The sequence below is a fragment of the Euwallacea similis genome, chromosome 8 (assembly GCF_039881205.1).
Source record: "Euwallacea similis isolate ESF13 chromosome 8, ESF131.1, whole genome shotgun sequence".
In the NCBI taxonomy this organism is placed as follows: Eukaryota; Metazoa; Arthropoda; class Insecta; order Coleoptera; family Curculionidae; genus Euwallacea; species Euwallacea similis.
In genome coordinates this window covers 2468536-2483660 of record NC_089616.1, presented here as the reverse complement: position 1 = coordinate 2483660, position 15125 = coordinate 2468536, and the positions used below count along the sequence as shown (strand labels likewise).

At 33.6% G+C, this 15125-nt stretch overlaps 1 protein-coding gene and 7 non-coding genes across 10 annotated transcripts; 5 read left to right on the top strand and 3 right to left on the bottom strand.

Annotated features, from left to right (window-relative positions):
- Positions 1 to 410: 410 nt before the first annotated feature.
- LOC136410636 (U5 spliceosomal RNA) lies at positions 411 to 529 on the bottom strand. Its single transcript, XR_010752269.1, has one exon. It is a non-coding gene; the product is annotated as a U5 spliceosomal RNA (small nuclear RNA).
- A 738-nt stretch (positions 530 to 1267) lies between these two features.
- LOC136410634 (U4 spliceosomal RNA) lies at positions 1268 to 1408 on the bottom strand. Its single transcript, XR_010752267.1, has one exon. It is a non-coding gene; the product is annotated as a U4 spliceosomal RNA (small nuclear RNA).
- A 1597-nt stretch (positions 1409 to 3005) lies between these two features.
- LOC136410633 (small nucleolar RNA U3) lies at positions 3006 to 3219 on the top strand. The gene has a single exon (XR_010752266.1). It is a non-coding gene; the product is annotated as a small nucleolar RNA U3 (small nucleolar RNA).
- Positions 3220 to 5070: 1851 nt separating this feature from the next.
- LOC136410639 (U1 spliceosomal RNA) lies at positions 5071 to 5232 on the top strand. The gene has a single exon (XR_010752272.1). It is a non-coding gene; the product is annotated as a U1 spliceosomal RNA (small nuclear RNA).
- Positions 5233 to 5768: 536 nt separating this feature from the next.
- Positions 5769 to 5959, bottom strand: LOC136410641 (U2 spliceosomal RNA). The gene has a single exon (XR_010752274.1). It is a non-coding gene; the product is annotated as a U2 spliceosomal RNA (small nuclear RNA).
- A 3666-nt stretch (positions 5960 to 9625) lies between these two features.
- Positions 9626 to 9839, top strand: LOC136410642 (small nucleolar RNA U3). Its single transcript, XR_010752275.1, has one exon. It is a non-coding gene; the product is annotated as a small nucleolar RNA U3 (small nucleolar RNA).
- Positions 9840 to 11080: 1241 nt separating this feature from the next.
- LOC136410631 (U1 spliceosomal RNA) lies at positions 11081 to 11242 on the top strand. Its single transcript, XR_010752264.1, has one exon. It is a non-coding gene; the product is annotated as a U1 spliceosomal RNA (small nuclear RNA).
- Positions 11243 to 11719: 477 nt separating this feature from the next.
- LOC136410394 (solute carrier family 25 member 32) lies at positions 11720 to 14607 on the top strand. 3 transcript variants are annotated; one of them, XM_066392533.1, is made up of 6 exons: positions 11721 to 11998; positions 12052 to 12221; positions 12325 to 12475; positions 12623 to 12881; positions 12967 to 13080; positions 13856 to 14607. In XM_066392533.1, the coding sequence occupies exons 2-6, from the start codon at positions 12080 to 12082 to the stop codon at positions 14105 to 14107; spliced, it is 918 nt and encodes a 305-aa protein (XP_066248630.1). In that variant the 5' UTR covers positions 11721 to 11998; positions 12052 to 12079; the 3' UTR covers positions 14108 to 14607. The 3 variants fall into 3 exon arrangements, with proteins under 3 accessions (XP_066248628.1, XP_066248630.1, XP_066248629.1); XM_066392532.1 differs by having other exon boundaries at positions 12046 to 12221; XM_066392531.1 differs by having other exon boundaries at positions 11720 to 12221.
- The last annotated feature ends 518 nt before the right edge of the window (positions 14608 to 15125 follow it).

Genomic DNA, 15125 nt, shown 5'->3' with positions numbered 1-15125 from the left:
ATTAGAAAATGTCCATTAACCCGTAACTACAGATGGAAGGTGATTTTGACCCGTTTTTGTAATGGCTCAATCGTGCACTACACAGCTACGTCTCAGTACCTTTTCAACATGCAAAATATTAAAATGCTAGACATTTTGAAAAGGGTATAATTCAAAATTGTTCTAATACGTTTTCATTTAAAAAGAGATCATGACCATATTTGTTACATGTACCAGACTAGATGAGTTGGTTTATTTATCCAATATTTTTACGAAATAATTTTTTCTGAACGTATGAGCCTCTAGCATGAACATCGTATTGACAGAATTAAGAAATGAAACCCAGGCGTTACGAAAAGACTAGATTCTATCACCAGATAATAAACCATTAAAAAAAAATCTTTAGGCTATTATTCTTCAATTAGATCAGCCGCCCAACCGAAGCCGGGCTTAGGAAAAATTACGTAAGACCCATTTATGTTGACCCTCTCCACGGAAATCTTTAGTAAAAGGCGAAAGATTTATTCGCTTTGAAGAGAGTCCAGGGTAACGAATGGGCCGCTAACTAGTGAATATCAAATTCGAAGTCAATATTTAGGATGGAACTGGCTACAAGTGGCTCCATCTTTTGCTTCAGCTGGTTTAGTTTCTGCCCTCAAAATTCTTTATATTGACTGCCAACCAAAAAATATGAGCGAGTGAATGGATACCACGTGTAGTGCACAAATAAAATCGAGGTGACTCAATATCAGTTAATCCAGATTATAGATCACATTAAAATAATGGGTGAAATATGTGGATGTAATTTTAGGCCCTTATATAATAGTTCCAAGTGAATAATATAGATGTAAAAATTGGAATTTCGCTTCGGCAACACTGCGTCTCGGCTATTGAGGGAAGTAAATTGTCAAGAACTAAAAAAATCAGGCTAAATTCGCAACAAACTAACATTACATCGAAAAACTAGGATTAAATTACATTTTTAATTCACAAAATTTGCTAAACGTTGAATTTTATTGAAATATGCCACGGATAAAGCACGTAGAAGACATTCATATATAATGACGTCCTTAAATGGTGGTAGTGACTAAACATTTGTACAATATGGTTATGATTACTTTTACTAAAATCTACTTGGAGATAAACTAAATAGATTTGTGGGAAAAAAGCTCGCTTTTCAATTGTCTCATTGTACAATCAAGAAAAAAATTGTACGAAAGAGTTCAAATAGAGATCATGAAAAGCTCACTGAAATCAAAAAAGGTTTATTTTTTATTATCATAGACGGCCTCAGTAGAGGCCTACAAAAATTGCCTTAGCGCACGGTCTTTCACGTGCACATGGCGGGGTATTGGTTAAAGTTTTCAACTAGCAATAATCGCACCTCGGATAGACCTCATTGGTTACGATAATGCCACTGCGCAAAGCTAAAGATAGTGCCTTCAAATGCGTATGTTGAATTTCCTTCATTTCTAAACCGAAGCATCGAAAAGTACGTGGCGCGCTCTATGATGATAAAAGTGAACTAAATGGCGAAAGCCGAGTTGATATGTAGCATTCAGGACATTGAAAAACGTGTCAAAGTGAGAATCAGATTAAATTTTATGTTTAGAATGTCTATCACCATCTACATGGATACGTTCTAGAATTGGATGACTAAATATTAAGACTTCATTTTGATTTTATCTAAGTTTGCTATAAACCGATTTTTTAATATTAGTCAAGCGTAAAAATATCAAAATTAACTTTCTAAATATGTATATACATAAAGGGTTTTTTTTTTAATATGAGTCAGATGGGTTTCAACGCAATGTACGGATGAACATAACGAATTTTAAACGTACGGTAAGATTGAGAGTTCTTACCGGTAAATTCCTTTTATAGTGTATATGTATATGTCGAGCATATGTATATCTAATCATGTTTAATAAATTATTACATATCTACTGTGATTTTTAAAATATTTCTTCTATAATTTATTCTTAAATATATATGTATACATTCCAAATTTTTGTTTTCTTACAGTTCTACAATTTTACATATCAGAGTACGTTTCACAATTTATGTGAGCTGGACTTATAATCGCAGATGCTTCGTAGAGCTCGTATTAAGGTTACTCGTTAGAAATTTCTACAAGATAAACTAAAACGTTATTTTCAATAAAAAGTTCTTGACAAGTCAAACACGATACCCTCGATATTAGAATTATAAGATAATTTTGATTCGCCATAAAGTCAAGAAATTTGCTGTTTTCTCCATAAATAATCCTTTACGTTTTAATAAATAAAATCTTTAACTACTAATTGAATTAAATCATATTAATTAAATATATTTCCCACTCAATTTTTTTTCTTTAAATATTTGATTGAATACAGCACATCATGTCGTTGGAATTAAAAGGGTTTTGAAAATATCTACAATTTAAAATTCCCCGTGTGCGAGGTCAGCAATAAAACGTTAAAGATAAAATAAAATCTGAAGTTCCCAAAACCAAAGAAGGATGTTTGAATACGTGATACATGATCTGCATCGATTATTATAATTTTAATGTTTTTCCCCTTCACATTTCCCCCCTTCCCCAAATTCTCATTTTCAGCAGTTATTTTTATAAAATTTTGGACGAAATAGGAACGAGATAATTTATTGAATATAATAACTAGATTTATATATATATATATATATATATACTGTACTTGAAAAACCACTTGTGCATACTGTTTTTTTATTTACATTTTTATTAATTTGGAATATTAGAATTTTCCATCACGAACGCGTTTAGGTCCAACAATAAATAAATATAAAATAGTATAAAAGATCTGAAATGAAGTGGAAGAATGAGAATCAGACAAAAAAAAACTAATAAATCCATTGAACATCTGATTTTCCTCCAACACTGAATAACTGAAATTGAATTGAACTGAAATATAATTAGTATCCAATACGCGGACAGATGTCGCTAGTAGATATAGTCGTCTGACGGTCAAAGATTTAAGGAGTTCACATTGCCGCTTTTGCTGGGCAAATTTAAGATCATACTTCACAGGATCATTTCTGTAGTATATCTTCGCATACTCTCTACTCTAAAGTAGAGTTATCGCAACCATGAGGATGAGACTTAGTCTCGTTTCCTGAGCGTGAGATATGTCTCCGATATATCTTTATTTTGGGTGAATCGGTAGATTTCGATGATCGTTCAACCTTCGCTTGCGTTGGTAACGGAGACGAGGCAGTCTGAGTGGTTGTACCTAACGGGGGAAGGTAGTACCTGTTGTCTCCCTGTCGGTGTCGAGTTCCATTCTCGTTTTTTTAACTTTTGAAATAAAACACGCAAAAGCCATATACCGCTGACCGTTGGTGAAACGCGTATAGTATGTAAAAATACCGAATTGTCATAGTATTTTATCCAAACGTTTTAACAATAAAAGCAGACCAACTGGCTGTTTGGAAATTATACAAACAAAATCTGTTTCATATTCATTCCCACCTTTGCAAAAACTAAAAATTGTTTTGATGATATATGCATCGAAACCTTTAAACATGATTTGATGATGCGGCTGACGTGTTTTGGTTGTATTCGAACTATTATAATCTTTTGTTTGACCACGACTCAAGGTTAATTTTATTTTTCTTATGAACTGGTAACCTCTTAAAAATTGTAATTGGTTGTTACGGCGATGTGTAAAAGTTTGATGCATATAATTTAAATTTATGATTTTGTTAACACGTTTTCTATTTTCAATTTTGCAATTTTCGCCTACTTAGCAGAAAACCCTTTTTTAAAAGCTAAAATAGTGTATTCAGTTCGAGTTGAAACCAAAAATGATGTTTACTTCAGAATAAGATGCTTCATTTTGATGGCTCATTTTCGTAATGGAAATCGGAAAGAAAATGGAACATGGATATATTCTTTAGTCTTGTATAGACCAATATGTAAGTTTCCTGAAGCTGAATTTGACATTTTCGTGAGACAGACAAGAATTGTTCAACGATTTGAAACTAAATAATGTATCTGCAAAGGAAAATCGTCCGGCAGGCCAAGTTACAGAGGAAGATGTTCAAGGAATCAACCAAGCCCTAATAAATCCATATCTAAATTAGTTGATTAAACTGGCCTTTCTGTTGGAATTTGTCATAAAGCATTAAAAACACGATATATCCATACAAAGTAACAGTTCAATTATTACCGATTATGACTGGTTGTGAATAATTTTGTCACTCCTCGACGTTTTTCACTGATAAAGCAGGGTTTTAATTTTCAGGATAGGTAGTCAAAATTATAGGACCTGGGCTACAGAAAATCCTCACAATTTTCTGGAAACAAGCTTACATCCTATTAAAGTTGGCATGGGTAGTCAAAGAAACGAATTATTGGACCTATGTATATTTTTGAATGACTATCAACGCTGAAAGATACCGAAACCTTATTTTAGAACGTTTCTTACAAGTAGCCCATGATTCTTAAGTCTTAATTATTGTTTGTTCTTAAAACTAATGTTTTTTTCTACATGATCTGTTTAGAATGAAATAAATTTTGGAAAGCAGAATTTTCGTTTATTGGCAAATAATTAAAATAAATGAAACATTTTCATACAAAATATCCAATAATATGTAATAACATAACCCTCAAGACCCAATTTTATAAACAAGGATTGTCAGCTGATTTTATTTAGTGAATTTATTTCTAGAAACAACGTTGCCAATCAGTGTATGTTTGGTTGTCTATATTAGTGGTCACGTGATGGTCAAAGACTTATGAAGCCTCTGTATTTACGAATGTGAATAACGCTGTATTTTTGTATACACTACTAGAAGAAAAACTATAAAACCAACACTGGTTAATATTGTTTGTTGCATTTCATTTTTATAAAGGGAGCTACTCCAGGAAATATAAATTTCGATAAAGGACACAAGTCCTTACTTCCAGCTGGTGGGATTTTTATCCAGTAATAAGCTCCGTGTAATTTTGAGCTTCGCATTTTAAATTGAAGTCATTGAAATTGAAAACCCACCAACAGATGGCAGTATTCGAATATAATACTTCGAAAAAAGATAGAAACGGATTGATATTAATGGGACTGAGCAGCTTCAAGCATACTTACCTGGCGTAGGGGTTACCGTGATCAACAAGGCGGTTCCCCCAGGGTGAGGCCCTCCCATTGCACCACGGTTGGGCTGACCCCTGCGATTATCCCTAATGCGGATAACTCGGGCGCGTAATTTTTGGTAGTCGGGACTGCGTACGCGCTGTCCCGGATAAATGAATTGAAAAATAACCGTAGATGCAATTTTTGTTTACCTTAATTTTACCAGGGTAATGTGATTTTTTTTTATATGTAAGATGATCTTCAAATATATGGTTTTATATAGAAGTTATGGTTCTAATTGCACCAGGGTAATGATTGGAATGATCGCTTTTTCTTGTTGCAATATCCTGGATAGATAGCTTGAAATTAGTTCCTGACTTGGAACTACTTGGAGCATGCTAAACGGTGTTCATCTGGATTTGGTCTTATGGTTTTATATTTTTGAGTAGTGTGCGATGTTTCAAAATTGGTAATTTGCCTATGAATTTCTGGAAATTGAGTGCTTCATTTTTGTATGAGGGGCCTTTAATATATTTGGGAGGGTCATGTGGAAAACGATGCGGAATGAAGCCACTCCTTGAACAATTTCATAATTGAATTATAGCCGTGATGCACGAAGTATTTTTTTGAATTGAACGCAATTACAAGAAAATCGTACTTTTTGGTTTGTTAATACTACATGGCAAATAATTATTTTCAATTCACTTAAAATGGGCCGATCCCAGCGGTACTGCAATACTGGGCCAACCCGCGACAGAGGTGGAGCAAGCCCCTAACCTCCGTCAATTTCCAAAAATCAGTTTAATATACTGGCCCCGCATGCGGGGCGTATCAGATATTAAGCTGATAAGAACAGATACTACACTTTGATCTTAGCCAAAAGGCCGAGAAGCGATACATGACCAGCGAAACTTCTTAGATTTAAATTTAAAATTTACTAAAGGAGCTTCAACGTAATGTGACGACGCAAAAAGCCTATACTGGTGGCTCCATCTAGTGGAGTTGACCCAACCCCTGTCCTATACCAATTGTCCAATCAAAAGCATTCATTCTCGTCAGATCTCGCGTTAAACATAAATAAATCTTTACAAGGGAAAATACATTATTTCTCAACTATAATTCTTAATATTCTATAATAAGTGTGCAGTGATATAATGAGCTAAATGCATCTAGCATTAAGAAATAACGAAAAATCTATTTTCAACTGCTGGTTCACATACGTTTTATATTATTTATATTCACTACATGCATCTTTTCTCAAAGCGAAATGTATTACGTAAAATTAAATGAACACATTACAATATATGACATACATTAACATTATCTATAAATTACATAAAGGTATATTTAAAATGGAGCCAATCGATTACTACTCAGAGTATTTATGGGGGAAAAGAACATTTCTTGATTGTATGGCGAATGAATTTTACCATATAATTTTAAGTGAATCTTCGTCATGCACAAATTCTAGAACTTGTGTTTGCGGGAATTAAATTTTCTATAAAATATAATATGCAAATCATTTTTAAGACAAAAAAATGATCAGATTTTAGTATATTAGAATATACTAAATTGTGGCAATAATTATGAAAATTAGGAAAATAATTGATAAATATAATATGTACGTGGAACTCGATACAAGTTATGCCTTATACATATACCGTTATTTAATGGCTAAAATTTTCTATGCTAACGTGACGACACAACATTTTTTGGAATAAAAGATTTTTTATCATTTATTTATTGTTTTATTACGGAAACGTACGTTTCTAAACAACCGCGGTTTTTCACAAGAACATTTTTGGAATTTATGACAAAGTAATTATGTCCTTTGGCTCTAATACTGTGTCGTGTTCGATTTTCATAGAACTTTTGTTTCAAATGGTGATTTAGATTATCTTATGATAGATATGTGCTCCCTATCCTAATATACATATACAGTATGATGCAAATGTATGGAATAAATTGATTTAAAATTCAGCGGTGTAATTTTTGGAAAAACGCTCGGATACGTGGATTTTTATTTTTTCTTGCGGTTTTTCTGAGAGTAGTCATGTATACAAGGTGGCCTAAAAATGAGTTATGACCATCAACTTCATTTTTTCAAATGAAAACCCCTATTTTTATTTCATTTTCGGATTTTTCATCGAATTCTAAGTATGTTTTATGTATCATGTCCTACACCAACAGTTATCGAGAAATTTACGTCTAAACATATCAGTAACTAAAACAGCTCTTAGACCAGATGCACTTTGTATAAATGCCATTTTTAGTTTTTTAGCATTCTAAGGATCGTCGACTGATGTAAATTATTATCGAGTGCAACCTACCTGTAGCTATGGGGTAGCGCTGAATTTTAAATGAATTTATTCCATACACTTGCATCATTCTGTATACCTATACTTGGAAACTGCGCAGTGTTAGTTTATATTTTAATTATTATTTATAAGCTCTGTTCGAAAATTGACTCGGCACGCATTGCCAAGAATTCTCGTAAGGAATGATAGGCATTTGATTTTAGCCCTGGCCCTGAGTAATATAAATTGGACATAGCTTAGAGACGTGTAGGACTATTTTTGGACAATTCCACTAACCTTTAGCCTTTATAAATTTTAGTAAATCAAAAGCTCATATTTTGTGCCAATCTTTTTTTAAATCTCTCTTTCACCTCAAATCCAAACTTCGAAATATATGTACAGTGGTTACAAAAAGTATATTTGACTAATAAATAGTAAATATTTTGTTCCTTAAAGTATTTGAAAATGCGTTTTATAAAATTATCCGTTCTAACTATTATAGTAAAATTTCATATCAATACAGTATTTTAAATTTCACTAAGTTTATAAATTTTTTTGAATGAACATCAAAAACGCTCGATAAAAAAATATTCGTACAAGATAAAATATATATTTTTGCCATTTTTTACTAGCTTGAAGTATTAGATTTCTGCATTAATAGTCTGTTGCTAGTAAGTTTTAAATAATTTAACTCGTAACTATAAATATGCCTCGAAGTGTTCGAATTAAGTCTTAATATGCGTAATCTAATTGTAGACTTCCATAAAGAAGGAAAATCGTTACGTCAAATTGCTAAAAGTGCAAAGAAAACTCATAGCACCGTTCAGTACGTTATAAACAAATTTACGTATACGGAAAAGGTTCTATCAACTGTCCGTACAGGAAGACCAATAAAGATAAAAAACCAGTATCGCAATTTTATTATCCGTAAAGTAAAAGAAAACCCTTCAATTACTACTGCTAAACTCGCATCGGATCTTGAAAAAGCTACTGACTCGAGTATCTGCCCAAACTTAGAAATGTTCTAAAAAAACTGGATTTCATGGCAGAGTAGACAGAAAAAAACCTTGGATTAATAAAACCAATCGCAAGAAGAGAGTTCAATTTGCAAAGGAGCACTTGAATAAATCAATAGGATTCTGGTGTAGAGTAATCTTTTCCGATGAATCAAAATTTAATATTTTTGGATCAGACGGACATCTGACATGTAGAGAAAATCAGGAGAATCTTTAAAAAAACAGCATCTAAAACCCACTGTGAAACATGGTGACGGAAGTCAAATGGTTTGGGGTTGTATGTCTCTAGGTGTTGGAAACCTTCATTTTATTGATAAAACCATAGACAGGTTTATGTACTGAGATGTTTTAAATGAAAATCTGGAGCAATGTCATTAAATTAAGAATTCACACATTTATTGGCTCCAACAAAACAACCCCAAGCATTCCTCTAGACTTATTCAAGAATGGCTACCATATAACGTTTCTCACAGAAACGCCTCCACAATTCCCAGACCTCAATTCTATTGAGTACTTGTGATCATACTTAGAGAAAGAAATTAAAAAACATGATATAACGAGCAAAGAAGCCTTGCGAAAAATTTTTCCGTAAGAATTTCTTAGGAAGTTACTGAAAATTTGGTTCAATGCCACAATGGTTGCAGAATTATCGATCCCAGAGTATTCAACAAAGTATTGATAAATATATTCTTATTTATTAATTTATTACGGTTTTCCTATAATAGTAGATGTACGAATACTTTTTTGGCTTCAGATTTTGATTTTTCAATAAATTTTTATCTAATGCTAAAATACTCATTGTTTTTCGTCTTATTTTAATATTCTAATAAAGAAATGTAGTGGTAACCTTAATAAAGTATTTAATTAAATGAACTATCATTAAGATTTGTTATATCAATTATACTGATAAATCTCAAGGTGTACGAATACTTTTTGTAGCCACTGTACATTATCTTTTCATTTCATAGGATTTCATATTGCAGATTTGAAATAATATTTATCTCAATGTGATTTCAGAAGCAATTCACCTCTCAAAAATTTCTGGACCAAGCAGAAATATAGTTCTAATTATTTTTACATTATTACAAATATAGAAAACATTTATTAATAAATCTAGTGTGGATTTCCTACACGAAATGACTCAAATGAAATTAGTGCTCGGTAGGCTGAGAGATGTCGCTAGTAGATATAATCGCCTGACGGTCAAAGATTTAAGGACTTCATATTGTCACTTTTGCTGGGCAAATTTAAGATCATACTTCACAGGATCATTTCTGTAGTATATCTTCGCATACTCTCTACTCTAAAGTAGAGTTATCGCAACCATGAGGATGAGACGTAGTCTCGTTTCCTGAGCGTGAGATATGTCTCCGATATATCCTAATTTTGGGTGAATCGGTGGACTTCGATGATCGTTCAACCTTCGTTTGCGTTGGTAATGGAGACGAGGCAGTCTGAGTGGTTGTAACCTAACGGGGGTAGTACTGTCTCCTTGTCGGTGTCGAGTTCCGTTCTCGTTTTTAAGAATATGAAATGCGTATTTACGATTTTTTATAAATCGTTGAAGCGATAGTAAAAAATCAATATCGTTATAAGTATTAATTTCTAGCTATTTAGCAAGAATTTTATTTAACCAACTTTTAGACAATTTTATTCATTCGGCGGCTTTATACAATTGTAAAACATTTTCAAGAAATTTCTTGCACAATTGTGAAGTCGAAAGCAGACATCGATTGCACTTCTCCAGGGCACTGTTCTAACACTTAGCGGCATTGCTTCCGCGGCTGGGTTTTATTGTTAATACCGAAGAATACTCGTTTTTGCCAGAAACTGATTTCATACTTGATTTCCTAAATATTTTAATTCGTAGTTTCAATAAAAGCACGTAGGACAAACTACTTAGTCGATGTTTTAAAAGATATCTAGTCGATGGTGTTTCCAAGAATAACTAGCTTGATTGTGTTGAAAGAACTTGAGTTCCTTGAGTGATGAATATACATGGCTTGTATATGCTTGTAATATGCAATGGTACACTAATGTACAGTGCTATCAGATAACTTGACAGGAGTAACTTGGAAATTTCTCCGAAAAATCACAGAAGGAATTGATGACCTGGTCTCATCAATCTTCCCTGTCCCAACATCTTGGACATCCCCAATGGAGAAGGTTGACCATTAAATTCCAAGGCGGTTGGAATTCTTCATTGTCGGTTAGTCCAAATCCTGACCAATTATCTTGCCTTTGTCACTTTGTAGTGAAAAACTTGGGCTAAATAAGTTTGTATGATCCCGGAGCCTATCCTTTGTCAGCCTTTGATTTTAAGGTTACCAATTTGTAGTTCTTGCAAACACCAGATATTGAGAGTTAAGCTATGGCCCATCTACGACGGGTATTGTACTCGGAAAATTCCAGATTTTATTTACTAACAGTAAACTATTATCAACTGTTAAATATTAATCTTTGACGATTCCGCGGGTTTATTGCTCACCCGAGTTTATTATCTCGGCTTTATTGCAGAAATTCGGAAATCCATTCTTCCAACTTTTTTCAGACATAAATATTGAGTGTAGTCTGGCCGATATCGATTTAAACTTGAAGCCATATTGAAACCTGAAAATACTCCAACAGATGGCAGTGTTCTAAAATAATGCTACGAAAAAAGACAGAGGCGGCTAGACATGAATTGGTCTGAACAGCTTTAAGCATACTTACCTGGCGTAGGGGTTACCGTGATCAATAAGGCGGTTCCCCCAGGGTGAGGCCCTTCCATTGCACCACGGTTGGGCTGACCCCTGCGATTATCCCTAATGCGGATAACTCGGGCGCGTAATTTTTGGTAGTCGGGACTGCGTACGCGCTGTCCCGGATAAATGAATTGAAAAATAACCGTAGATGCAATTCTTGTTGCATTCTTAAGAAACTTTACCAGGGTAAATGTGATTGGAATGGTGGTCACTTTTCTTTGATGCAAGAGAAAATGCTACTTGTTTTTATATGGGAAAAATTAAGTTTTATACCGCTGTCTGGAGGAAAATAATTTAAAAGGGGCTGTTTCAGGCTACCTAACCTAACTTTTTGCCAATTTAAAATTTTTCGAACACTAGTAGTTCATATCGGGCAGGTTATGATTCTAATTACACGTCTTGGCGGAACGTTATCAAATTGACATTTGATCTGTCATTAGTAAATCACACTAACTGTCAATCTGATTCGTTTTAGTGATAAATGATAAATCAGACTATGTGATTCTATTAGCTCTTTCTCAGTCGCGTTCGCATTGCATAGAAAGACATGAATATATTTAGATGTTTTGGTGGTGGTGGAATAGAAAACTTTGGAGTGAAATGATTACGTTTCTAGATGATTCAGGTTTTGGGTTAGTTCCCAGCTTTGTTCCGGACAATGGTTCAAAAAAGAATTAGTTTAGGGTTTAGTATCCCCAAATTCTGCTCAAAGATAAATCAAATTTAAGCCGTAATAAGATTATTTCTAAGAAGCTCATGAGTTAACTGCAATATACGTTTGTTCAGAATGGTGCACCTATTATCAAAATTACATAACCTTTAGCGTGGAATCCACCAAGAATCATCAAAACACGGCTTGCATGTCTACAGTAGTGAAAGTAAAAGACAATGTTGATGTACCATTCCATATTGAATCAAACAATAGTTCCAGTCAACAGCTGACAAATTCTGCAACAAGCATGAAGAACCACTCGAACGGAAATGGTAACCTTTCTATTCTCAGTCATGTTAAATATCAGCATCTCCTTGCTGGGATATCAGGAGGAGCTATATCAACTTTGATTTTACATCCCTTAGATCTTATGAAAATTCGTTTCTCAGGTGAGTGCATTCCCAAATACTTATATCAATAGAAGGTACACCAGTTTGTGAAGAAGCCTACAGTAATGTTTCCTTTAACGTAAAATACTCTCTTTGTTTTCAGTCAGTGATGGGAGAACCACCGTTCCACAATACACCAGCTTGTCCAGCGCCTTTTACACTGTTGTGAGGCAAGAAGGGTTCAAAGGTTTATATAGAGGAGTGGCTCCTAATGTGTGGGGTTCAGGTAGTGCTTGGGGTTTCTATTTTCTCTTGTAAGTATCGTATTGCTTGTTTAATGAATGACATTACATACAATACTTTTGATTCATCAAATTAGGCTAAAAGCCACAAAAAAAGTCTCTTCCTACTTACGTAAGTAGTCTTAAATATTTCACCAAAGCTTTCAAATCTCTTTTTAGTTACAACTCCATTAAAAATTGGATTCAAAAAGGGGACAGTCACTGCCCCTTAGGTCCCAAATGGCACATGTTGGCAGCTGCTGAGGCAGGAGTATTAACCTTATTGGTGACAAATCCAATATGGGTTGTAAAGACTCGTTTATGTTTGCAATATGGAATCAGTGGTGCTGTTTCTCCAGATACCACTGTTTGGTACAATGGAATGGCAGATGCCCTAGTGAAAATTTATCAGACCGAAGGAATTAGAGGGCTTTATAGGGTCAGTCTGTCCTGCTTGGTGTATGCCACGACAGAAACATGAATATAAGTAGAGGATTTGGAGTTTCCTCATGTGCTATTTGTAGGGTTTTGTTCCTGGAATGTTTGGAGTAGTGCATGGAGCTATTCAGTTCATGACTTATGAAGAAATGAAGTCTTTTTACAATAGATCTAGGATGTTACCCTATGATAATAAATTAGTAAGTGAAAATTTAATTATCTGAATGCAAAGTTCTGTTTTTATTGTATATATTGTATATTCTACTTTGTTGCATAGTAGAATCAACAGGTTTCTGATCCCTCTGACCCAATATAAATTTCACCAAAAATATACACAGGAATTATGTAGATTCCTTTTGCTTTAATTGCTACTAGGTAGCTAAAGAGGTAAATCTCCACAAACGAAAAAAAAAACAGCTTGAAATAAAATCAAACATAACCAACAACATTGTCCTTTGGTTTCATGTAAGGTTTTGGACTTACATAGAAAACTAGAGAGATTTATTTATTTAGACCGATTCAGTGTTATGTGCAACGCAAAACAAACAAAGGATCAAGATTATAAATATGCGCCGAATTTCCATATTTGGCGCGCTATACATACATTACCGTTAAATACTCTTTTGCTACAAAGTCGCAACCGCCTTTAAATTCACAGCAGTTCAGTAACTATCTACTATAAAGGCTGTATGACCTCATTATTTAGTTCATATCCGGACGCTCCCTTTCTCGTCAAGCTGGCTTCAAATTATTGACCAAATTCCGTTTAGCATTCGAACACAATCCGTCAAGTCTCTGACGATTCCATGGATATTTTCATGGATAGACATCTACATCTGAAAAAAGTAATAATTATCATCAACCATTTTTTTAGACTGGGATTTTAAATAATTCTGCTATTTGTTCCTCAGAAACTATTACTATGTGCAATTGCTGCTTTTACGTGAAAATTAGAAAGTGTGTTTTATTTTTTAGGCTACTGGAGAATATCTAGGATTTGCAGCCATAAGTAAATTGATTGCTGCCGCCTCGACTTATCCATATCAAGTTTTGAGAACTCGCTTGCAAGATCAGCATCACCATTACAAAGGAACTTGGGATTGTGTACAAAAGACATGGAAATATGAAGGACCCAAGGGATTCTACAAGGGACTAGCGCCATATCTATTACACGTCACTCCCAATATATGTCTAGTCATGTTAGTTTATGAAAAATTCACGAATTAGTTCAATTTAATTTATATATTTATTTTAGTTAAAAGATATTATTGACTTAAAGTTCTCTCCCTACTTTCTTTTCTAAAGTCTTTAATAGTTTTGACCTTCGCCATGAATATAGGAATCTCCGCAATAATCAATTTAGTTTATTAAATTCAGTAATAATATTTAATTTATTATTAGAAAATTATCTCTAAGGACTGTCATCGAATTCTCAAATCAAGGGAATTGTATTTGGCAGTTTTAATTATATGTAATTGCAAAGATATACTGTGATTTTGTGTTAGCATTTGATATGATATTAAGATGAAGGTGACGAATTTTAATATTTCAGTCTCACCAAACCAATAACTGTTGCGCGGGTCTGTATTGGGTTCAGTGCCCAGTGACCGCAGGTTCGAATTTGCCGACAAAACAAATATAATAAAATATCTGTATTTACTTAACATTAGATTGAAGAATCACATCCTAATATGTCTGAATTTTTTTAATATAAATTGAATTGCGTATTTGATATTTCATTTATTACTAACCCGATTGCTGATTTTCAGAAAATGAGATTTTCAAAATATCTGGGACATGATTTTAAATCTTTCACTAGATTTGCAACTTTCTTATTCAGAAGTTAATTCTGTATGAATCTCAGTACACGGAAAAATCGCGCGTTGAGTTCATATCAACCATAATAAATGACCAGCCGTATCATAACAACGACCTCTAGGAACAGTACCTTAAGCTGCTATTATTAATTGCATTAGTAATGGCTATGTATCGTTGAGATTCATTGATAATTCCCTTGGGAAACCTAATATATGTTAATTGCAGTTAAAAGTTCTATGTTTTTTTCGCCATATTGTCCAGAAAGTCTTTGGGCTTGGCAAAAAAATTTACAGTTTTATTCTTAGTAACAAAAGTTTACTTTTGAATCGGTCGGAAAACAGACAAATTAATAGGGGTGAAGCACTTCTCAGAGATTCCCGTTATATATATAGGAATCATAAAAAATAATAAATGTAGTCAGAAGCTC